The 26,308-nt window shown below is 42.5% G+C and overlaps 1 protein-coding gene across 5 annotated transcripts in view; it reads right to left on the bottom strand.

Annotated features, from left to right (window-relative positions):
* The window catches only part of SPECC1 (sperm antigen with calponin homology and coiled-coil domains 1), a 251,247-nt gene that overhangs the window by 76,411 nt on the left and 148,528 nt on the right, over positions 1–26,308 (bottom strand). For 4 of the 5 annotated variants that reach the window (XM_072138379.1, XM_072138380.1, XM_072138384.1 and 1 more), the window contains 4 exons: positions 19,321–20,873; positions 11,550–11,757; positions 8,259–8,332; positions 7,415–7,590 (listed from right to left, as the gene is read on the bottom strand). In XM_072138379.1, the coding sequence (XP_071994480.1) occupies positions 7,415–7,590; positions 8,259–8,332; positions 11,550–11,757; positions 19,321–20,873 (2,011 nt within the window). Of the gene's footprint in view, positions 1–487; positions 566–7,414; positions 7,591–8,258; positions 8,333–11,549; positions 11,758–19,320; positions 20,874–26,308 lie in introns of all 5 variants that reach the window. The other variant, XM_072138383.1, reaches the window with a different exon arrangement.

Below are 26,308 nucleotides of genomic sequence, written 5' to 3'. Positions count from 1 at the left end.
AACTTCACAGGCTTTTACAATGTCTCCCTCCCCCTTCCTGTTGTATTCTCACACCATGGGGGAGGTGGGAGTGCTCCTGCACAGCGTAACAACCTGTGAAGCTACAGACCAGAACAGCGACCCTTCATGCTTATTAGCATAATTTTAAAAATGGATTTTAGAAGGAACAAGGCCATGGATAACAAGTATAAGAAGATTACCACAGTCACGGTGCCTGAATCTATGAGTAATGTCCCTGGTTTATCATCATGGATTTTGATTTTCTTTAAATTGTCTAAAATATATATATTTCAAGGCAGTCTAGCAGCTCAAACATCCTCCCACAATTAAAAAGTCAGCGTAGTTATAGGTATAAGTGGTAAAGGTAAAACCTCTCCCTTGGTGCATTGAGAAACACATTTGCATTAAATGCTAACAGACCTGTAAGTCTATAATCACCTTTTAGTGCACGTTTATGGCTTTTGTACGGTTTTTTCCAGTCTCTTACCTCTGTTTCATGTTGCTTGCTTCAGAATCTAATTTGCTGGTTTTCAGAAGATCTTGAACCAGGGACATCTTTTTCCCCCTTAACAGCAGAAGGATCACATCAGATAAGAGGAGGCAGGGACGTATATCCTAAATAGGAGGCCTATGTGAAAACTCTACACAACGCTCTGGTGCAAAAAGGAGCCCGCGTGCCTGCCGTCAAATATCAATAAGGCCTGGATATAAAAATATGGAGTCCCTGGGAATAAAAAATGCTGAAACCTCGGCGCATGTGATAATTCGGTATATTCCGCAGCTTTCTACACAGCACAAGACACAAAGACCGTCTGCAGATGTGGAGGCTCCTTGGCGCAGTCATAGTACAAAAAAATAGTTAACAAAATTGTAAAAGTAGCGAGAGGTTAAAAAAAACTTTCAGATATATTGACTACTCTAAGGGGCGGACCTTGGGAGTCACCTGGTTTATGCGTTGTCGTATTATTTACTAAGTTGCTGGTTAGGTCCTCATTTCTCCTCCCATTCCTCCCAATATTTCCTTTTTCAGCCACAGAAATAACTGTTGGTGAAAACTAGTTATTCTGCTGCAGTGGAAAGTAAAACTAAATTGCTACTTCTAAGTCGCTTTCAACTATGATTATTGGGTTTGATAAGAATTTCAGCATAAATATGATTAAAGGAACACTTACTCTTTTTGCATTTAAATGAGTGTAGTAGTTTTGTATAGTGACTATGTATGCAGGATAAGAGTAGTAGTAAGAGTAGTAAGAGTAGTAAGAGTAGTAGTACTATGCTGGGCCAATATATACGGTAGATATAAGAGGAGTAATACTGTGATATGCCCATAGATAAAGGATAGGAGTAGTAGTACTGTGCTTGTATATACAGAATAGGAGTAGTAATACTGTGTTGTAGGCATATATACAGTATAGGAGGAATTGTACTGTTCGGTGCTATATATGTAGTATAGGAGGAGTAGTACTATACTGTACTCATGTATACAGGATATGAGTAGTACTGTGCTCATAGATACAGCATAGTAGTAGTAGTACTGTGCTGTAGCCATATCTACCGGACAGAGGAAATAGTACTGTTCAGTGACATATTTGCAGTATATGAGTGAAATTGTGATGTACCCATTTATACAGAATAGGAGTAGCCATATACTGCAGTATAAGAGCAGTAGTACTGTGCGGTGGCCATACATAGTAGTGATTTGATGTGCATATATGCAGGATGGAAGTAGCTAAACAGTAGTTGCATGGTTGAAGACCGTTTGCATATTACTTTGATGTACTGCGTCATGCCACCATCAAACTTGCGAGTGAGTGGTTTTGGTGGGGAAAGGCTCCTTTGGAGCACTTGAAATGCCCATCTTGTATTATAATCCACTACTGCTCCATCAGTTTAGAGTGCAAAGTTTATCCTAATCAGAAACCCTTAACAGGCAGTCCCCGGGTAGGTTCCATAGGTTTTTTTCTTAAGTTGAATTTGTATGCAAGTTGAACCTGTATACTTAATAATTGTAGATCCAGACAAAATTTTTTTACCCCAGTGACAACAGGAGTTTCAAAATTTTTGGCTTTAATTGGACCATAGATTATCAATAAAACTTTATTACAGGCACCTCACAGTTGATCATATAGTATAGCTTGGGACTATAGTAAAGCATCCAGAGAGCTTCACCAGAGTCACAGTAGGCAGAGGGGTCCGTCTTTAACTAGGGGACATCTGTAAGTCGGGTGTCCTTAATTGACCCTGAGAGCAGTCACAATATCCAAGCTCCCTTAAATCCCTTTAACTTTTCATCTTTTGGTTCCCAAACTATGATGGTCTTGCACAAAAACATATTTGTAAGGGCCATTTTAGAAAGTCTTATATGGTCTTGGTCCATACCCCCATAATAGGGAATATTGACATGGATTTTCATCATGATAACCTTTCACTTTTAAAAGTTCTAGTTTGGGTTTTTTTTTCTGTGCCCAAATAAAAATCAATAACCCAACGCATCCGTCAGAGAACACCATGCATGTACTCAAATATCTAACCCAAAAACTCTATAACAAAGACATAAACAAATTAATAGTAAGAAAGTAATAGCTGCCAGTTTGGAGTTCTGCTTGTTTTCACTACTAATAAGAATATTATCCGTACACTGGACAAACGTTTATCTCAATATCATTGTAGAAAGATTCCCATAGTGAAGAGATAATGATTGTAGTAAAATAACATTAGTGTCAGCTTATTGTGCTGCTTATTATGACTAATGAGGAGTCAGGGGGAACACGGTTGTGTATTTTAAGGGAAGCAAAATATGCAAACTCCCCGATGACCAACACATGGCACAAACTGCAGTCTCCATCGAGATTACCAGACCGCGCCCCATGTTTATACGACCTTTGCTATCACTTAAGTCCTGTCCCCAGAACGTCTGCTTGTCTGTCTCCCATGAATCGAGATGGAGAAAACAGATCCAATAAAGCTGCACATATCGCTAGGCTAAAAGATCCATGGCCCGCGCCTCAAATCAGCAGGACACTTGTCCTGCTGTTTGAGCAGCTCTCCCCACGTTCACCTCGGTGCCCTCTGGGTGCAGATAGAGATGAGTAATGTAATGGAGCAGGCAGCTCCCTCCTTCACTACAGACAGAAGGACACACAGTGACGTCATTACACCGCGTCTCCAGCCTCCAGCAGCTGATTGCAGAGCTGGAGAAGGACCCGCGCTATGATGACGTCACCGCGTCTTGTCCTGCACGCTGGCAAGAAGAGGAGAAGCAGGAAGGAAGGTGAGTAGTAGTGTTGTTTTTTTTAATTCACAGTGGAGGAAGTTGCTAAGGGGGACATTTATTGTGGACGACATGCATTTTTGGGGGCAAGGGAGCTGGGGAGCTAATGGGAATATTCATTTGGGGGGGGGGGGCACATCCATTGCTTGGGAGGGAGGGCTGGGGGGGAAATAAATGGCAGTGTGCCTATATACTGGGGAGGATAAGGGGGGTTTCAGTGTGCTTCTACATATATAATATGTAGGGAGAGGGGTGCAGTGTGCTGCTACCTATTTAATGGGTGGGGAGATGGGTAAGGGAGTGAAGTGTGCTGCTACCCATATACCATGGGGGGGAGGAAGAGCAAGGGGGGTTTCAGTGTGCTGCCTACCTATAAAATGGGTGGAGGGGGGGGGGGCTGTAGTGTGCAGGCTACCTATGTACTGCGTGGGAAGGGAAGGTTCCAGTATGCTGTATACTAGGGGAGGGGGCTTCTTTAAGCTAGAACACTGTTCGCGGGAGGGCTGCAGTGTGCTGTCTACCTATATACTCCCAGGGGGGCTGCAGTGTGCTGCCTTCCTATATACTCCCAGGGGGGCTGCAGTGTGTTGGCTACCTATATATTATTGGGGATGGCTGCAGTATGCTGGCTACCTATATACTGTTGGGGGGCTGCAGTGTGCTGGCTACCTATATACCGGGGGGCTGTAGTGTTCTGTATACCTTTATACTGGGGGGTTGCAGTGTGCAGGATACACATATACTGTGCGAGTGGGGGAGATGCAGTGCGCTGGATACCTATATACTTGGGGGGGGGGGGGTATCATGGTTTTAAGCTGCTTTTGTGAATATTCATTGTTTGGATTAGTTTTCTCCCTGTGGTTACCAGAACAGCGCTACCATCCTGCAGGGGTGATGCCTTAGAGCAGTGATGGGGAACCTTTTTGAGACAAAGTGCCCAAACTACAACCAAAATCCACTTATTTACCGTGAAGTGCCAACATGGCATTTGAAGCAGTAACTTATTGCTCCCTGTTCTTCCAAATCTTTCAATCGTATCGGCCCCCTGAGGCAACCAATACACTTCAAAGAAGAAGGGCAAATTCAGACATCATTGTAGCTTCTCTACAGGCTCAGTAGAGGAAGAATGTTGGGTCCAGCAGCAGGACCTCCAAAGATATTGCAGTTCTGTCAGCACCTTCTCACCATTCCTGCAATTCCAAACGGCCAATGAAGTGTCGCTTTAAAATAGTGCTGAGAGCAGCATCTCTTAAGTTTCCTGGGACTGCAGGAAGTTTTGATGGATCTGGCTCTGGTGGATATTTGGTGGATCTGGATCTGGTGGATATTTGGCTAACTCTGTCCTGGGGAGATGGTCTGAGTGCCCACAGAAATGGCTCCGAGTGCCACCTCTGGCACCCGTGCCATAGGTTCGCCACCACTGCCTTAGAGGCATATATAGCTAATATAGGGTGCACAGTATCTATATTTATTACAATTACATTAATCATTCATTATTGGGGTACTGTATACAAGTAAAATTAGAGGGCTTTGCAGATATGTAAAATCATTTATATATATCAATTCATAGGGTCTGGGAATTGGTCCTGGTGTTTCCTGTGGATAGGGCCTAACTTGTTTTGTGGGAAAACCCCTTTAATGTTTTTGGTGCACTGCTTAAAAAACTGTGTGAAAAAATAAATTACTCTACACATTCATGAAGGGGTTTAGAAGTTTGTAGATTTGATTTTTGTTGCAATTGAGCTCCAGGTAAAATATTTGACTTGCCCCTACATTGGTTTGTTGATATAGTGGTTAGATCCCTACTCCCTTCTCCGGTAACTAAAGACTGATCCCAGAACCAAACTGTAGCTTGGCCCCCTGATTGCCAGGGTCATGAAATGAAGGGACCCAAAGATATGTTTTTATTCCTTACCCTCCAAAACGTATATACATTTTCAAAACATCAAATCAGTTGTGACATCTTTTCTAACAGGTCAGTTTAGATGAACTGGCTCAGCTCTATGTATATAATATAGTATGCATAGCAGCTCTACACAATACTATGTAAAGTGAAGTCTTCTCTGAATGAAGTAAAAAAAAAAGATTAAAAGGAGAATACTGTAACCCTTGAAGCTGCATATTTCTCTATAGCCTTAGTTACTTGAATATATACTGACCTTCTGGTTCTGACAATGGCAAAGGTGTGGAAAGTAGGGAATGTCTAGCAGCTTTTGTCGTGAAGGATTTATAATGCTTGGAAGGGTTAAACAGTCACAAGTTATTCCCTATCCACAGGTTCCGATCATGAGAACAGAGGTTTTTTTTTACCCCTAAATGAATGGTGTGGAAAGTCAGACATGTGTGCGGCCACTCTATTCACTGTCCAGGACACTGACAGACATAGCCAAGTACGGTGCTCCACTATTTCCATCAGTGTCACAGAGATGAATAGTACACCAGGGAGCATGTGCGACCAGCTGCTCTATTTATTTAGGGTACAATGGACCCGTGTTCTGGTGATCCTACTCCGGGCACTCCCATGATCAGCAAGTATCCCCTATCTCAGTTTATTTTTGTGGATTGACAACACCTTTAAATTGCAAGATGTCATAAGGAGATAAAAAAATCTTGTACAGTAAATTGTGGGCAAAATTTCAATCACCGTGACCTTTATAGATACACAACTGACCAAACGGGCGGTCTACAAAATCCACAAGATAAGGAAGGAGTAGTGTCAGATCTTAGGCGTTCACAAGATCACTCAACCTCTCGATCAATGGAGCAGCCAGCAACTAGACCAATGTAGAAGGCAGTAGTGTTGTGCATCTGATCATCCGAGACAAAGTAAATGAGACTATAAAGAGGTTTCCAGGTTTATGCAAAAAATGCATTATCAATCTTGGGTCTCATGGACATGATAGAGCCGGCATAGAGATCTATAGTGCACATTCGCACAATAGACTCATTATGGAGTGACATGAATCTCCTCATCCCCACCAGTTTCTGTCTCTCTCTAACCCGCATGCAACTATGGGCATGTCAGGGCAGAGAGCAACAAGGGAGCGGGTTGTGGCCCTCAGGTCGGAAATGGCAGATTTTGGCCCGTATTTACTAAGCGCCCAGTGCATTTTAGCAATGGTGCCACAAAATATGGAGCAGGTCATATTCCTGCCCATGTTGCGTTGTGTGCACCCGAAACAACTTGTAAACTTTCCGATTTGCGTCCTTTTTCAGCACGCAGCCACGTGCACAATGCCATCCTCTCTAGACCTAAATCAGGTGATCCCATCACCAGTCACAACATGCTAGATCATTTTCTTTAATGGACATAGTTTAGCAGCACAAACAAAAATGGCACAAAATCTGTTTACATACAAGAACATTAGTAATATGAAAATACAATAAAATTTACTGTTTAAGCACAAAAACACAGAACAGAAGTATGAGAGAACAGAAGCGCACACATACAGCAGGGGACAGATTTGGCCATCACAGACGGGAAGGGACGCTATGACTTATGTCTATCGCTGAGCCATAATGTCCTATAGCATCTCAGTCTAAATCATGAGCAGTGGCATCCATTATAATGTACTCATATGGTGTAGAAGACTGTGCAGCTTGTTATTGGTTTAAAAAAGCTAACAACAAAAATATAGACATTGACATATTCTTAATCAGTGCCAAAAAGCCATCAAAAACACCTTGTTCTAAATTTATGAAGGGTATTAGACACTTTTGCGAACCATAGGGAAAGTGGGGTTCACAAAAAATTGTGAAATATGCTATAGCTTTCCTGCAGACTAAGGAAACTAATAGGAGGTGCAATGTGAAACTCGACGGTCTTATTATATTAAAACAGATTTATCATCCAGCTTCAGACACTGTGGGGTAGATTTATCAGAAGTGTCTGAGAGCAGAGCTGTTCTAGTTGCCTATGGCAGCCAATCAGAGCACAGCTTTCATTTTTTATTTCGGAGAAACTATTTTGATGGTCCTTCGATATATAGAGATGATGTGATGGTACCACTACGTGGAAAATAACTATACATATTTCATGGATATTAATGGTGTGTGTGACTCTCTGTAGGAGTCCCCAAATTTCGGCAGAATTCTGAAACCAAGCTAACCAAGATAGGAATGGCAAATCAATGGTGTCCTGACCTGCTCCCCCTCATGTCTTCCAGCTCCAGGTGAAGATGGGCATTTTTTTCTTCCTCTTCCTGCAGCCTCCTCTTCACAGCCCGCAGCTCTTGCTGAGCTTCACATTTGATGTCATTTGCCACCACCACAGCTGTCTGTAGGTCGGCCTGGAACCGTTTCCATTCTTCAGCATCCTCCTATGATGGAATAACCATTCAGGTCACTACTGACATCTCAACACTAGGGGGCAGTGCATGTATTCTTAAAGGAAAATCTACCACAATGGTGAAGGATTGTAAACCAAGCACACTGACATACTGGTGTGTGCACCCTCTGGCAGGATCTGATCTTCTCTTAGCTCCTTTATGTCCTTGCTTTTACCAAAAAAGGCTTTAAAAATTATGCAAATGAGCCTGAGGGACTCATGAGGGGCTCATTTGAATAGTTTTTAAAGCCTTTTTTGAAAAATTAAGGCATTAGAAGCTAAAAGAAGAACATATCCTGCCAGAAGGGGCGCACTCCAGCCTGTATGTCTGCTTGGTTTACAATTCTTCATCCTGATGGTTTTTTTTCCTTTAAAGAGCACATTTTTAGGGTCGAGAAAAAGTTTTAGAAAACTAACTTATTACTATATCCTTGAGCATAAAGCAAGTACAATAATATTATTTCTCTACTGCTCTGTATTATGGTCAATTGAATATCCTTGTACGTTACTGCAATAAAAATATTTATGAAGCACCAACATATTTTTGCACATTTAGAGCAAAGAAAAACAACTAGAACTAATAAAATGCTAAATATTTAATTAAGCTAGCAAAGAAAAGTAGTCAGTGTTCACGGATTGTATATCTAATGCATTTCTTACCTTCATTTGCTTTGTAAGGAGCTTCAGTTGTCTTTCTAGATCCTGTTTTTGTTCCTCCAGTTTATCTACTTTATCTATAGAAGGAAAATACAGTCACGGTATTAGAAGCTATTTCCATACAGGACTAGGTCATTCTACATTGTAGCCACTGGGTGGTGCCATTTCTCCACAACTATTGAAGAATTTGTGAAAGACAATGTAACCTCATGTAATGGAAAGTAGATACATGACATATGACAATCAAGGTATTGTCCACATATTTAGCAAGAATTAAAAAAGTGTCAAAACCACATTACACATAACCATTTCTGATCCAGATTAACCACACATTTTGCAATTGGTACAACAGGAAAGTTCCCATTACACAAAGTTATTATATTCTCCATACTAGTATACTCGCTGTAGTCACTGTTCTCTCCTCTCTCCTATGGAAACAACCATTTTGTTAATTTGTATTTAATTTTTACATTATTTGGTGGGGATCCAGCATAAAATTATTCAGCTATATATGATATATCCATTTATAGGTAGTCAATATCCAACCCAGTAAAGAGCCTTGAAACCGGACTATGCACCATTAAAGCTGCTATCCATATATCTATCAATCTATTAATATGCACACTTAATTAGAAGTATTTGTTAGTATGCTAAATTGGTTATATATTGGTGAGTGTAAGCAAAATTTTGGTTCATTTTACATGGACTCCCCCATAAAGAATAGCAAAGATTTACATTCACTTTTAAAAGACAGAGTTAGAGGAGGACAACACAACCAGTCACACTATAGATTCAGCGGTAAAAGAGACCCCAGAGCTTGTGATCAGTGGAGTTACCAGTACTCAGACCGCCAACAATCTCAGCAATGCAGCTCCATTATACTACAGATAACCAGACCCCAATGATAACATATTGATAGATTATCCTAGGGATATTGACACTGTAGGACAGATCAGTATTCCAGTATAACACTCGCATCCACGACAGATCTCTTCTAAATTTTAAAGAACATATTGAGGAAATTGGCAAAAGATGGGGGAGCCACATTTTAAAAGGAGTCATGTCTTTTGCACTGCAAGATATTGGGGAACACAATGGGCTAGGTCAGTGGTGGCGAACCTATGGCGAGTCTCGCTTTCTCCGCCCACACAATGGGGCTCATTTACTAAGAGTCGCAGATCGCACTCTTGTCGGACTTTGCAACTTTTTCAGGGATAACGTGGCTTGCACAGGTATTTAAGAAGTGTCTGCACTGGGATTTTGGTGCACGTAATCTTTTTTTGTGCAGCTGCACCATGCGACACAAATTGGGGGGACGTTCCGTCAGAAGATCCGACAGATTCGGACAGAGCGCGGGATTTAAAGGGAACCTACCACCACGAATCTACCTATAAAGGTAGATCGGGTGGTAGGTGGATGTAAGGGACGTGAGGAGAGCTCTTTTTAGAGCTAATCCTCACATCCCCGCTAACTTTTAGGAAACTTTATTGACCTAATATGTAAATTTCGTTATGCGGCTACTGGGGCCTGGAGTAGCCAGCACGAGGCTACACAGCGCGGCTACTCCACGCCCCAGTAGCCACATTACTCCTCCTACCCTGTTGCGTGCGGCGCGCAGCTCCTCGTAGCTGCGCGCCCTCGTCCGTCATGATGGCGTTCTGCGCATGTGCAGTAGCCGGCTTGTCGGACGAAATTTACATATTAGGTCAATAAAGTTTCCCAAAAGTTAGCGGGGACGTGAGGATTAGCTCTAAAAAGAGCTATCTTCACGTCCCTTACATCCACCTACCACCCGATCTACCTTTATAGGTAGATTCGTGGTGGTAGGTTCTCTTTAACATTCAAATTGTGTCGCAAGCCCAAGCACTTACATGCACCACGATGAAGAAGGTGAACGCCGTCTGACCTGGGCGTAGAGGCGAACATGCAGGATATCGGGCGCACGATCTTAGTGAATCGCGGCACAATGCACTTCCTGTGAACTCCAGGGGATGGGCAATTTAATGTGCCCCAATATGATTGACAGATGTTCCTGTATAGGCGTGCATGCAGGAAGTTCTGCCAATCAACAGTATTACTGTATTGTTTTTAATCATATGGAATAATAAAAGAATGTGGTTTTATCGATCTCAAGTGCTGGAGGACATTCTTTTGTTTTGGATTACAATTCTTCCAAATCTGATATACATATATATTGCATGATGTAACCACTATTTTCTATAACACATAAGTTATTGCCTTAGTCACCATCATGTAGCATATATCCGACCTGCGAGCAGCGCTGCTATATTATCTAATCACAAGCAGCTTCCTGCCTGGAAAAATACTAAGTGAGCTGGAGTTTTGTGTTCAGTTCCTTTTTCAATGTGTACAGCCTTGAATTGAGGAGTGGGGGAAGGAGATGATCTTCAAGGACAATGTATGAAGTGTAGCTTCCAGGGGGACAAGGCATTGACACAGCATTACATATAATTCAGTTAACCTCCACATCCCATACATGCACCAGATCTGTCAATTAATTGTTGGAACCGGTGATCAGCCGAAAGACAAAATAATGGGCATAAAAAGATGTTAACAATGATGGTCAACCGGTTCTACATTGACATCAGGCCAAATATTATTGTTGTTTTCCCCAAGAAACCCCTTCCAACCATGGGAGATCAGATTTGATGCAAAGTTTGGCTCAGAATATGTGCATAAAATCAATACATCAATACTTGGAAATGAAGGTCAGTGTGGCAGTAAGTCGCCGTCGGCTCAACCAGAGTCGGGCCCAGTCACCCACCGGTTCAGTTCTATGGGACCTCTTTGGGATTTCCTGGAAAACTATTTCCTACTATCTGCAATAGTGCACAGGTAGAGGATTTGCACAAGTGTGCCATTCGTAGGGAGCACTTTGGGGGACTTTGATCTCTGTATCACTGAGAATCCCAGCAGTCGGATCCCTATAAGTCAGTCGCTTATCCACTAACCACTGGATAAGTGTCCATAATGTGGATACCACTTGTACACTTGTGGTCAGGAGTCTTGGGTGCCAGGTGGCGCTCCTTTTGGCAAGTAAAGTTAACAGGCCCGTTGTGACCATACAGTGTTCACACACCCAAAACTGGCACGGATTAGTGTGGCGTTGCTTTGTTTGGGTATAAATATAGTAAACAATCATGAATTTGACAGATCAAGCAAAGCCCTAGTAAGCCCAGCTATATATACAAGGCAGACCAGATACTCATCGCCATATTCAACAAATTTACTTTAACACAGTTTCCATAACTTTTCTATATGTTCAATACTTACTTTCCAGATCAGTGATGAGTTGGTTGTTGTGTAGTTTCACAGCACGATGTTGTTCTACTTGGTCTTCCAGCTCAAAAATGGTGTCCTTCATGTCCTTTATTTCAGACTCTCGCTCGGTGCTCTTCTCCAGTAGCTTGACATTTGCAGATTTAAGCTGCTCTTCCCTTTGGTCACCAAGTTCCTTTAGGTCATGACATTCAGTTTCCACCTGGGAAAATAGACAGGCATAAAATATTACCAGTTTCTTCCAGCCCATAGAAGATTTAAAATGGGTGGTTTGGGTGGCAGCCCTGGTCCAAAAGCTTCTCAGGGGCCCATGGCCATCCACACCACAAAGATTTATACTGTAGAGAAAATACAGGGAAGAATCTCCAGCCCTGATATTAACACATACAAGAACCCTTACAGGACCTTTAAAGATCCTCTCAAGGTCGTTTCACGCAGTCGATGAAAGTCTTAATCTGCCCCTGCACCAGCATAGAGCGGTGGTACTGCTCACAACGTTACAAGGTCTTCATATCTTTTGTGCTATATGGACATTTGTAGAGAAGAACACAGAAGCAAAATATACACGTACATGTAATAAGATGTAATTATAATAAAAGTATACCCCAAATGTCCCAAATTAACAGGACATTTCCCTATTTCTCCAACTGTACTGGTGCACTGGATGGTGGATTGAACGTCCCAAAAAAACTATCTTCATCCCCCAGATTCCCCATGAACGGACATTATATAGTTTGAGTATGGGTGGGTCACAGGAAAGGGGGTATTATACTGTCTTGGCACAACAGGGAGTGGTGTTGAGGAATGAAAAGTTTCTGTTGTGCACCAAGTGTGCCACAATTTATGCTCCTCTTTCGCTATTCTGAAAGTTGGGAGGTATATTTAAGCAGTAAAGAAGCAATCTAATGTAGAAATTTGTCTTAAGACAACCCCAAGCCACCCAAGGCCTGAAGTCGTGGAGGGGAAGAGCACATTGCCATGTTCATTAGTATTGTATATGTACATGTATGGTGTTGTACATGTAAGGGGTACGTGTCTTGGACATTCTGAGGATGCTGTGCACAGGGTAACAGGGGCTTTGCTATACAAAAAAAATGGGGCTTCAGCAGAGGCGTAACTAGGAGAGGCTGGACCCCATAGCAGACATGTGAATGGGGCCCCTCTTCACCCTTAAAAAATATACATATTGGTAAACGCACATATATTTATACACTCATATACACACACACTTACATACAGCATATACACACATACATACAGTATTTACCAACCATATACGTATAGAATTTACACATATACAAACTACACCATACACATCCAGCAACATATACACAGACATACAGCATATATGCAACACCCTCGCCGATGCAATGGCGAGGTAGTGCTTGCGAATACGTCCCACCTGTAGGTAACACCATATTACACTACATGGTCCTTATAGGATCAAGGGGAAATTGCAGTGGTTAATCCTGCCTGGCAAGGCAGAGGTTAAGTATTTTGTATAATGCAAGATGCTATTGACCAATGTCTGTGTTACATCCTGTCTCTGTGCACTGAGAGGTAATTGGAGGAGCAGCCACCTCCTGACCAAGGGAAGGTAATAAAACCCCTAGCCCAGAATGTTCTGGAGGATTCCAGTATGAGTTCTTAGAGAGAGGAGAAAGAGAGAAATCTCTCTCAGGAGAGAGACCGGTCCTAGTCAGGCCCTCTGGGTCTGCAGGACGCAAGCAGAGAGTAGTTAGCTGAGCAGCAGCTCAGAGACTCTAGCATACCAGACCAGTGCAGGAAGAGCCTAGCCCCTGCCTGAAGTGGAAGATTAGACTAGAGCTAGTGTAGTGAGGAAAAGGGGTATCATCCTACCTTCAAGGGTGATACCTGAAGAGATCCAGGACCGAGCTGAAGCTTCCTACCAGGACACAGCTGCCTCCCAGCCTGCCCTCCACATCCAGGCTGGTGAACTACATCCTGTGGCTCCCTCCAAATACCTCTCCAGTACTCCACCTGTTAAAGACACGTTTTCTGCAGTTCCTGCCGGTTGCAATAAACGAACTGTAAGTTGTTTTCTTCAACCTCTGTCTCCGTCTGGTCCCTGCTACTACAACTACCCTCATCACCGGCACCCTGTCCATCACCCAGAGACTCACACTCGGGACATTAAGGGGTTGCCCCAGGGAGATCCGCTATAGCAGCCGCTCCCTCATCATTTCTTGCCAACACCACCCTGCTGGAGACCTGCCAGGCTGTAGGACAGCCCTCCGGTTCCCCCGTACCAAGCACCGTGACAATAGCGTGCTTAGGCCGCAACCGCCAGCCACTCCGGTACCGCGGGCCCCGGCTGTATCCAGGCCTCACCGCAAGGGCTAGGCCCCGGTGGGGGGATGTTGCATATACACATCACCATATAAACACATAGAGTATAAACACACCCAATACCCCAGATGCTGGGGCCCCCTAACACTATGGGCCCCATAGCAGCTGCTATGGCTGCTACTCCTGTAGTTATGCCCACTGGTCTCCAGGACACATCAATGACAGCAGCAGTTTTTAAAAATGATGTAAGTTTATTTTATATAGGCACGAGGGTCCCATTAATACAAAGAGAGCTGAAATCTCCCATCATTCTGCTGTGTCTCTGCGGGGGGATGCTTTAGATATTTGAATATGTATATATTAAATTGCTCCACTACTTATGTTGATTATCTCCATATGTAAAGTGCTAAGCACACAAATATGGACATGCCCTTTATATACCGCACACCCATGATATTTTACTCCTGAGGACACATACGTGCACCATTAATCAGTAGTGACGTCTTGGCCCGCCCTACAGCATTGTCAGAGAATGGCGTTTCTTGCCTTATTGGGTTCCTCTGTTCAGCTTATGGAAAGTCAGGACTCGGCTGATCATGAAATCATTACTTATTTCATAAGTCACTCAAGGCTGAGTGAACGGAGAAACAGGATGAACACTCATTGTGTGCGGGGATTAACAATACCACAGGGTACAGACATTTACCACATCAACAAAGGTGTGGCCATTACTGCATATGGAACAGACTCAAATATTCGGAGCCCTGGGGTTAGTCTATGACATCACTCACCGTGATATATTCATCACAGGGCGATCACCAGGAAACGGCGAGTGCCAGACTCCAACATACAGGAACATCAGTTTTATCGTTGACTCATCCTGATCATAAGCAGCTCAAATTATATATGTAGATCTATACTGAAGGTCCTTATAGCATTGCTACAAATTTGGGTAATTGAATTGTATTTTTGTGGTCCATAGATGAATATAATGTGAGGCCCTTGTGTAGAAACATAAAGCAGACCTCCGTCCACCATATTGTCAATCTACTTAATTCAAGAGCCATCATTTTTAAACATTGTGCTTGTGAATACACCAGACTCATAAATTATATGACCCCGAGTATATTGGTTTACCACTGCTTGAATCCATTTGTTTATGATGATACTAAACATACAAATACTTACATCCAGGTCATACTTTTATATTTACCGTCAAAATGGCTCACTAAGTAACGGGCTTCTGTGTTGAGGCCGAGAGTAAATGTAGAGGTGGTCATATCAAATCATATCTCATGGGAGTTCCAGAAACAGCTGAGCACCACAATTTCCGTCTGCCTTTTAGTTATAATACGCTTAATAATTGCTCATTCACATATCAATGATATATTCAGCAACACCTATAGGAGTTGGTACACTTTTCAAAATAAGTCTAATTAATATTCATTTATGCAAATTAGGACCACCCCCTTTGGTTTTAGGTACATTGGACAAAATTTTAATTCCAGCAACCTTAATTCACATGGTGTACTCTACTGTTTTTATTAGTACAAGTCAGCTTGGATCTCCCTGAAGAAAAGACTATACCTGGCGATCCTCTATTTTAGAAGGTAGAAGCACTTACAAGCCCTAAAAGAAGAAAGCTGAGAGTTTTGAAATATGTTGGACATTGCTGTCTACTGTCCGACTTTCTGTAACCTAAGTGATGTCACTTCTGGCAGGTCCTTACACGAAGTGTATTGGAGTCTAGCCACCGGTCAGGGCTCCTCCAATCTACATGCATCGTATAGTAGCTTGGTCATTGGATCCCAACTTTACCAGGACTCGGTGCTAGATATCTGCTTTCTACTTAACATTAGTTTTTTTAGTCTTGTTCTCAGGATATTTGTGTTCATTTTACTATAGGGAGGGGAAGGGAGTACATCAAACCATCTATCAGGGGAGTAACTTGAGGGGGTGCAGAGGTTGCGGTCGCACCAGGGCCCAAAAGGTTTAGGGGGTCCTTATGGTGTCACTTTCCCATATGAGAAGACTAGTACTATATACCATACATTATAGTCGGGGCCCTGGCACAGACTTTGCACTGGGGCCCATCAGCTTCTGCCATCTATAAAGTTGTTGCAACGTTCCCGTGACTCTCAATGAAGTATAAAAAGAGCTACACATGTGTGGGCACCTCTCCATATACTCTTCCCCAGTGCAGACCTACGAGTCTCCATGGTTACAGACTACAAACTACCTTGGATGTAGTGAGCTCGTGGAATCATACAGTTTTACTGTCAACAGACGCCCAACAAAAACCACACACATACACATGCATTTAATTAACCAACTACATTTACCTTATGAGAAAAATTAATGCAGTTATTTGTTGCTTGTTTTATCCCACAACTGTTATTCTTTCATGAGTACAAATAATTTAGAAAAAAACACATCTAATAAAACATATGAATATAAGAAAAAAAACCCTAAAAACCAAAGTAAACATTGTATGTACAGCTAACAAAAGTATGGAAAATGTGAAATCAATGAATAAAAGAAAATAAAAACAACAACATAAAAAACATACAGCAGGATTCTATTACATCTCAATACTGAAACATTCTCTAATTTCCCACAAGACTCTGTAACATCAGGCAAATAATTCTACTGTATTCCCCTCACCTCATAAACTTCCAAGCACATCTGGAATCCCCTGACCTTCTCACATCTGGGGGTGCCGTTTGGCATTGATATACAAGTCAACCAAATCCAGCTGCCCACCGCTTCCTTCTCCTCTTTCCCATCCCCATCCGCAACATCCATTGACCCCATCCTCCGGGACACAGTATAAAGCACAAATCACCGAAATGCCTCACACATTGATTTCTTCCTGGAACTAGCAAACCCTTATTCTAAACACCTGGAGCCCTACACAAATATCCCCAATCCAGACTGAACGCTCAGTAAAATTGTGGTTTCTTCTCCGTACAATACATTCTCTACAAGTTATGTGCATGAAGATGTCTGATCTTTGTCGGAACTCAAACTTTTAGTTCATGGCCAGTGACAGGGAGCTCATGTATAATCTGTTCCATCTATTTAACTTCTTTAAACTCTCCATTATCTATATAGAGGTCAGTGTAAAGGTGGGGGAGGAGATAAGCTGTGACATCATCTATTGTCAGTAGTGATGTAATGATAGGTAACTGTTATCTATATAGAGGTCATTGTACAGGGAGGGGGAGGAGATAAGCTGTGATATCATCTATTGTCAGTAGTGATGTAATGATGGGTCAGTGTTTTCTATATAGAGGTCAATGTACAGGGAGGGGGAGGAGATAAGCTGTGACATCATCTATTGTCAGTAGTGATGTAATGATGGGTCAGTATTATCTATATAGAGGTCATTGTACACGGAGGAGGAGATAAGCTGTGACATCCTCTATTGTCAGTAGTGATGTAATGATGGGTCAGTGTTATCTATATAGAGGTCATTGTACAGTGAGGAGGAGGGGATAAGCTGTGACATCATCTATTGTCAGTAGTGATGTAATGATAGGTCAGTGGTATCTATATAGAGGTCATTGTAAAGGGAGGGGGAGGAGATAAGCTGTGACATCATCTATTGTCAGTAGTGATGTAATGATAGGTAAGTGGTATCTATATAGAGGTCATTGTAAAGGGAGGAGGAGGAGATAAGCTGTGACATCATCTATTATCAGTAGTGATGTAATGATGGGTCAGTGTTATCTACATAGAGGTCATTGTACAGGGAGGGGGAGGAGATAAGCTGTGACATCATCTATTGTCAGTAGTGATGTAATGATGGATCAGTGTAATCTATATAGAGGTCATTGTACAGTGAGGAGGAGGAGATAAGCTGTGACATCATCTATTGTCAGTAGTGATGTAATGATGGGTCAGTGTTATCTATATAGAGGTCATTGTACAGGGAGGGGGAGGAGATAAGCTGTGACATCATCTATGGTCAGTAGTGATGTAATGAGGTGTCAGTGGTGTTATCGATATCAAGATCATTCTATAGGGAGGGGGAGTAGAGAAATCTGAATTGGTTAAAGGTATATTCCAGAATTATTTCATTGACTGAATTTCCTTAGATGATACTCCAATATGTGATCAACAAGCATCCAATATGGAGGACCCACAAAATCCGCAGTTTTAAGTGATCACATTGTTATTCCATAGTAATGAAGTTTCGAAAAATATGTAAAGGAGTCTGAAGAGCCCAGGCAGCCGTCACCTGAGTGTTCCCCCTCCCATTTATTGCAGACAGCTGGTGAAGTTAGCCGGTTGCGCATGCGCGAGCAGTCTTTCCAGCGCACCCAGCAGGTCACTAGTGTGATCACGCAAGGAAAGACTTCTCAGACAGCCAACGTCACCAGCTGTCTGCGATAATTGGGACGGGACGAGGGTTGCATATAGAGTAGGAAGGGCAAAACATTTTAGGAGACGGTGGAGCCATGTGACACGCAAGTGAAGTCAGCCTGAGCACCTCTGGCTCATCTACATGTATTTATAAACTTAATTTCTACGGAATAACAATTTACTCGATTTAATGAAAACCAGTTCCATCCACCCCTAAAGGTAACGAGTATGCTTGTGATAGAAAAAATTAAAGGACATCTTCTATCCCAAATAGCTAAATCTGAGGGAAGGAGAACCTGGTATGCATTTGTCTTATTTCAACCCATGTAACTATGTGACATAAGCACATATGTATAACACATGATGCATGGCCTCATCTGCTTCCCCTGGAATACAGTCAGATACATGGGATTGCATGTGCTGTGGAAACATAAATGGACGGGCTGGCAAATGATCAAAATATGATCAAAAGCAAGAAGAGCCCGAAATACATCCCATTAAAATGTTTTCAGAAAAATATTGAACCAGATTCGGATCTTCCCTTTCTATGGGTGTAGGTTTGTCAGGGAGAAGCAAAGTAGAGAGTAGCTGGTCTAGCTTAAAACCATCAATAATCCTAAGAAATATGTTTAACACAAAACTTGAAAATATTCAAGGACTTCTTAGTAGACACAGGTTGGGTTGCCGGCATATAAAACCTAAATGGGAGATGTCCTCAATACAAGAGTGGACAGCAGGGGCGTAACTACAGTATAGCGGTAGCAGCCATAGCAGCTGAGGGCCCACAGTGTCAGGGGCCTCATTAATTGACCTGTCCCACTCCTCCCTCTTCCATGCTGAGCATTGGTGAATTCACGCCTCTGACATCACCTCCCTCTCACAGCATGTGAGAGGGAGGTGTGGGGGAGTGCATAATTAGCAGCACGTAGCGCCGGATATCTTGTCCCCGTGCTCCATGCTGCAAATTATACGTTTCTTTTCTAGGTTATTTCTAGGTGAGCGTGTTTTTTTTAAGTGATTGATTTCCTTTAAAACACTGAATTAAAAAAAAAACTAACATTTCATAAAAAATATATAGTCAACTCACCTTAGCCAGAAGACACTGGAGTTGTTTCACTTCACTGTTGGCCTTCAGGAGCTCTTGTCGAAGTTCTGAGCAGGTCAGCTCTAGATCTTTGTCCATGTAGGCAGATTTTAGCAACTGTTTAGATGACTTCTCTGGACTGTTTGCTACTGTTGTGATTTCAGGTACCTTCTGCTTCTCTCCATCCAGTTGAGTCTTTAAAGAGCTTATTTCTGTTTTGAGACCCTCAATTATGACTTTTTGGTCCTCCACAGTTTTTGATGTAAAGCTTTTTTCTCTTCGTTCACTGTCCAATAGATTTTGTAATTTACTGGTTTCGTCTTTTAGTCTTTTGACCATTACTTGAGTTTCTTGGTGCTCCTTTTCAAGACTTCTCAGGCTTCCTGTCAATTGCTGTTGAATATTTAGCAACTTTTCCCTTTCGAATTGAGACTGTTCGACAAGATCTGAATACTTCTTCTCAATCTCGACTAACTTACTCTGGACCTGTGCTTCTTCCGTCTTTGACCGTTCTTGTAACAGGGCCATTAGTTTCTCGTTTTCCTGACTGAGTTGTTCTGCTCTCTGTCTTTGTTGCTGCAGAGAACTCTCCAAAAAAGACTTCTCCTCCACTAGTTTCTCGCTCTCCATTGTTAGCTCTTGTACCATGAGATTCTGATCAGATAATTCTTGTAATGTAGCCTGAAGTTCTTCTGCAGTACTATGCTGATTTTCCTCCATTTTATGTATCCTTTCAGTCAATGAGGCTACAGAAAGGTCACTTACGTTATTTGGAGAACTACCACTGGTTGAACATTTAGATCCTTGGCATGGAATGCTCCCTGAGGAACCAGGTCTAGAAGGGACATCGGATATATGCTCAAAATCTGAATCCGGTGATAAAGATGCTTTTGTGACATCGCTACTTGAAGAACCCGATATGTGCAAACCACTTTCTCCTCCTGGCAAGTGACAGTTCTCAGATCCACCAACCAACAAACTCTTAACCTTACTCCCTACACTGGTGCCTTCTGTGGAAGGAGATATGATGCTGCTATATGTCCCTTTGCTGGTAATGGTATCAGAAAGAGGGGACTGGTCTAAACTATTTAACTTCTCCCTTAGGTCACGGTTTTCTTGCCTAAGGAAACTGAGCTCTTTTTGGAGAGCTATGGTCTTGTCCTGCAGAGTTTTCAACAATAATTCAGGGTCACTACCTTGCAGAAGATGAATTTCCACAGGGGTTTCCAGCAGGTTCAGGATCTCAGGACCACAACTTTCTTTGCATTTCTGCAGTTCAGTTTGTAGTTTGCTAATTTCAAAATCTTTAGTTTTTGCCTCTGCCAAGAGCTCCTTAACTTGTGATTCCAATACGGATTTGTTGTTGGATTCATTTTCTTGTCTAGGTTTTGAAGGGGCACGGATAGTCTTCGGTGTAGGAGTGCCGGGAGAAGTAGGGCTTGGTAGTGTTTTCTTAGTTGTCGGGGTCTGAGCACGCAGAGGTGTTCGGTCTCTTGCTATTTGGGTAGATAGCTCTCGAGGAGTTGGTATACCAGTCCTTTTCGTAGCCGACAGTCCTAAAATACAAATGTTATATCTTAATATTCAATATGGATATTCTTTTCTGAGCACAAACTAAAGGACAGTACTGAAATTGATATGGTAATTCTCACTTATTTAGAATAGTTTATCAACCAGGCATCTGCATCTTTGACTGAACCTCAAAATATACATTACTACACCCAAAATACACAGTGATAAGTATTCATTACACACTGAGGCAGTGTAACCAATAGTGTTCATGTGGGTAGTCCCAAACTTAAAGACTCCTAGTACCATTTCCAGTACTTATCCCAGGGCCTACCTGCATATTAGACAGTACAAAGGGGTGTTCCCATTTCAGCAAATTGTTATTTTTATGATAAAAGTTAAACAATATTCCAATATACTTTCTGTATAAATTCTTTGCAGTTTTCTAGATCTCTGCTTGCGGTCATTCTATGGAAACCTTCTAGGTCAGTGGTGGCGAACCTATGGCACTGGTGCCAGAGAGGGCACTCGGAGGCCTTTCCTTGGGCACACGGGCTGTCTCCCAGGCACAGAGTTTGCCAGACATGGCATCTTCCTGCAGTCTCAGGCAGTCCAAGTAGCGCCCTGCCATTTTACTGTGCTGCTTGGTCCTGAGTGAAAAGGTATGGACAGGGTCGGATTGGAGCTCAAAGATTCTGGTTAAGCAATAAGTTTGTTACTGCCTAAATTGCTGGGTCGGCACTTTGGGAAAAGCTAGTATTTTTTGGGTCACATTTTGGACACTTCATCTCTAAAAGGTTCACCATCACTGTTCTAGGTTTACTAATAGTGGACAGAAATCTTACCATGGTCACACAGGTGCACAGCTTGTTATAACACAGAGAGTAATCGGAGCTGTGAGTTATAACAAGCTGTGCACTTGTGTGACCATAGTCAGATTTCTGTCCACTAGTATTAAACATAGAAGCTTTCCATAGAATGACAGCAAGCAGAGATCTAGAAAACTCTAAGGAATTGAAACAGAAAGTATATTGGAAAATTGTATAACTTTTTATCATAAAAATAATGACATTGATTTGCTGTAATGGGAATAACCCTTTATACTATGAGCGGTGGCAGATTAAGTGTGTGATGCTAGATGAGAAATATGGCTAATGCTTCAGGCACGCCGCAAAATGTGCTGTATGTGGACCACAAACAAGGGAGGCGATTTGTGTCCTGTCTGCCATTGGTGGGTGATCGGTGCCCAAGTGGAATGATAATAGAAATGGACTACCCGAGCCACAAACTTGGGCAGCAAAACGATCTATCTTTTGAGGCTGTGGTTACACGCTGCGTTTTGCTTGCGTTTAATGCATGCGTTTTCAAACAGCTGAAGGGGAGATTTGCCCAATTACATTGTCAACATTGCATTTACAAAATGCATGCATTAACTTAATGTTAATGTATGTGTTTATTAACGCAATGTTAACAACAATGTAATCGGGCAAATCTCCCCTTCAGCTGTTTGAAAACGCAGGCAAAACGCAGCGTGTGACCGCACCCTGAGACCCGGGCAGTCGTCTCATACTTTGCACTGTTTTACAATCCATTATGTTTTAAAATAAATTGCTCCACTCTTGGAGGTTTTTGCATCTCGGCCATCTCATTCAAGTCTAAGGCAACAATAAATTCATGGTTTGCTCTCGGCCCACTAACAACTGACCACATTGTCAGCCGTTTATGCTTTGTGTTGCCAAGAGACTCATTTTTACAAGAAGCCACTATTTAACCAGCCAATCAAATATTTTGCGCATCCACAAAAATGGTAAACAAATCAAAAACCAAAACGGAACGACTATAGAGACAAACACTGCTGTAATGACAAGATGAAAAAAAAGATACAAAACCTGCCAAAGAGAGGCCTGTTGTTTGCATCCACACAAAATAAAAAGACAATAGTGTACACAAGGCCTATGTTTTTAAATATAATAATAATTCTTTATTTATATAGCGCACAGAGATTACACAGCGCTGCACAGAGCTTGCCAAATCAGTCCCTGTCCCCATGGGGCTCACAATCTAAACAACCTACCAGTATGTTTTGGAGTGTGGGAAACCAGAGGACCCGGAGGAAACCCACGCAAACACGGAGAGAACATACAAACTCTTTGCAGATGTTGACCCTGGGACTTGAACCCAGGACCCCAGCACTGCAAGGCTGTAATGCTTTACAGACAGTGAACACTCTAAATACCAAGTGCATAAAAAATGGCCTGTACCCCGTGTCCCTTCTTCTCACCTCACAAGGTAGCTACAAGAGGCATTTCCATTCTGGAAAACTTATTTGCATATTTCCCTTCTTCTCATACAGTCCGGAGCATGTCCCCTTCTTTCTCCCACAGCTTTTTCCTCCATATTTCTTAGCCCCTCAGCATCCTCACGTACCTCACATGGCTACAACGCCTTGCCCCACACCTCTCTCTCAATACACAGAATATGTTTCCTTCCAAGAACAGTTCCTAAAAACTGTATAGTAAACAGATGAAGAAAAAGGAAAATCATCTTATCTTCTTATCTTAAGGTGGGCAAACATCGCGCACAGGAGAGGAGGAGGGGGTGAGCGCTGCTCGCCCCACCCCTCTCCATTGCGATACATGGAGCAGGGCACCATAATCCGGGGAAAGATAGAACATATCCTATCTTTTACCCGGGTACGGTGCGGCACCGTACCGCCATTCCGTGCGCCACTGCCGGCCTATGGGTGGTGTATATACGGCTGCAAGCTTGTGGCCGTATATACGTCCCCCAACAATTGTATGAATGTAGCCCAAATCTATCTATATATCTATATCCCTTCAGTAAGCCTGTTATTCCTGTCTAAAGAACGGACCTAAGCAGTCCCAAAATCTTCCTTGTAACATCTTATATATCAGTTAGCCATTAAAACGTATCACAGTCTCAAGAAGGTGACTTTATTTGACCTATCAAAAGCAATGGGAATTTTTTGGGGGAAAAAAAAAATTGTAAAACTGCCAAACCTTCTTAGAAAAAAAACACTCATATAAAAAAAGATTATAGCAAAGAAAAAAAATTAGCTGCATAAAAGAGAAAAAGCATGAAAAAACCCTGTGTACAGTGCAGCCTCTGTCTTGGGTTGAAGACCCGGTAGACTAAAAAACAAAGCAAGTAGTGTTTAGAGAAAAGGAAGATAGCAAAGGACATTCAGACTACAGAGCCGACAGCCCACTCATACAGGTCAAAGAGTTAGACGTCCACAGCTGGAGAATTCCAAGCTAAAAAGGAGAGAAAAGAACAAGATACGTTGGTAATGAAGCCATTATTAGAGGAGGGGGAGATTGCGTCACACCGGAGACAAATGGCCCCGCATTCTGCTACAATCACAGCACTATTAATCCCTGTCATGCCTTCTCAAGAGCGTCTCCAAGCACTTTCTACAGATTTGTACACATTCCCTATGGTGGAACACACGCAGCATTGAATACCCCTCATCTCTCTAGTAACATCATAATGAAGAAGGGGGGGGGGGGATTGTGCTCATGAAGATAATAATAATAATAAGAATCTTTATTTATATAGCGCCATCAAACTCCGTAGCGCTTTACAAATCATAGGGGACATATACAACTATATTACATTACAAAGAACAAACAGTCATATGGAACAATAGGAGTGAGGGCCCTGCTCACAAGAGCTTACAGACTACGAGGATGAGGGGGTGACACAAGAGGTTGTATAATGGTCCAGCCATTCTTTATAAGGGAACAATATAAAATAATTTAATAAATAATTTACTGAACAACGATGTTGCTGCTTGAACCAGCCATCAGCCGCCATCTTATGTACAGGGTCCTAGGTGAAAAAGACTGCAGAGAAGCCTGGAGCTTGGTATATATCTGCTGTTTGCCCGATAACAGATAGGATAGTACATAGGATGGATTAGTAAAGGGAGAGTTGACATTTCATGCAGTTAGCGAGTGTGATAGGCTTGCCTAAAGCTTTGGAGGGTGGGTATTAGTCTCAGAGTCTGGGGAAGGGCATTCCAGAGAATTGGTGCAACTCGGGAGAAGTCCTGGAGACGTGCATGGGAGGTTCGAATTAAGGTAGAGATTAATCTAATGTCACTGGCAGATCGAAGAGCACGGGAAGCGTGACAGACTGAGATGAGAGAAGAGAGATAGGAAGGTGCAGCATTATTCAGAGCTTTGTGGATGAGGGTTATTATTTTAAAGTGAATACGGAAGGAGACAGGTAGCCAGTGCAGTGATTGGCACAAACTGGAGGCATCTGTGTAGCGTTTGGCCTGAAAGACGAGCCTGGCTGCTGCATTAAGACTAGATTGAAGAGGAAAGAGTTTAGAGAGTGGAAGACCAATTAGTAGGGAGTTACAGTAGTCTAGTCGAGAGTGAATAAGTGCAACAATTAGCATTTTAGAAGTCTCAAATGTCAGAAACGGACGGATTCTGGAGATGTTTCTGAGATGCATACGGCAAGAGTGAGCAAGAGATTGAATATATGGTAAAAAGGAGAGGTCAGTGTCCAGCACAACCCCAAGACAGCGGGCCTGCTGCCTCGGTGCTATAGTGATCCCACAGACCGAGATGGAGAGGTCAGGGGTGGTTTGGTTAGTAGATGGTGGAAAGACAAGAAGTTCAGTCTTAGAAAGATTAAGTTTCAAGAAGAGAGAGGACATGATGTAAGAGACAGCAGAAAAGACAATCACTAGTGTTCTGGATTAAGGCAAGGGTGATGTTACGTGCTGAGGTATACAGCTGGGTGTCATCAGCATAAAGATGATACTGGAAACCAAATCTGCTGATGGTTTGTCCAATGGGGGCAGTATAGAGAGAGAAGAGAAGAGGACCTAGGACTGATCACTGAGGAACCCCGACACTGAGAGGAAGATGAGAAGAGAAAGATCCAGAAAAGGAGACACAAAGTGCGGTCAGAGAGATAGGAAGAAAACCAAGAGAGTGCAGTGTCCTTTAGGCCAATGGAGTGAAGCATCCTAAGGAGGAGCTGGTGGTCCACAGTATCGAACGCTGCTGATAGATCCAGGAGAATGAGGAGAGAAGAGTCACCTTTGGATTTTGCAGTGAGGAGATCATTGGAGGAGGAATTACTGGTCTTAATCCAAAAAGCGAATGTCACCAAGTAGTGATGTATTGATGGGTCAGTGTTATCTATATAGAGGTCATTGTACAGGGAGGAGGAGGAGATAAGCTGTGACATCATCTATTGTCAGTAGTGATGTATTGATGGGTCAGTGTTATCTATATAGAGGTCATTGTACAGGGAGGGGGAGGAGATAAGCTGTGACATCATCTATTGTCAGTAGTGATGTAATGATGGGTCAGTGTTATCTATATAGAGGTCATTGTACAGGGAGGAGGAGGAGATAAGCTGTGACATCATCTATTGTCAGTAGTGATGTATTGATGGGTCAGTGTTATCTATATAGAGGTCATTGTACAGGGAGGGG

Source organism: Engystomops pustulosus, chromosome 2 (assembly GCF_040894005.1).
Source record: "Engystomops pustulosus chromosome 2, aEngPut4.maternal, whole genome shotgun sequence".
Taxonomy (NCBI): Eukaryota; Metazoa; Chordata; class Amphibia; order Anura; family Leptodactylidae; genus Engystomops; species Engystomops pustulosus.
This window is presented reverse-complemented; position numbering and strand designations above follow the sequence as displayed.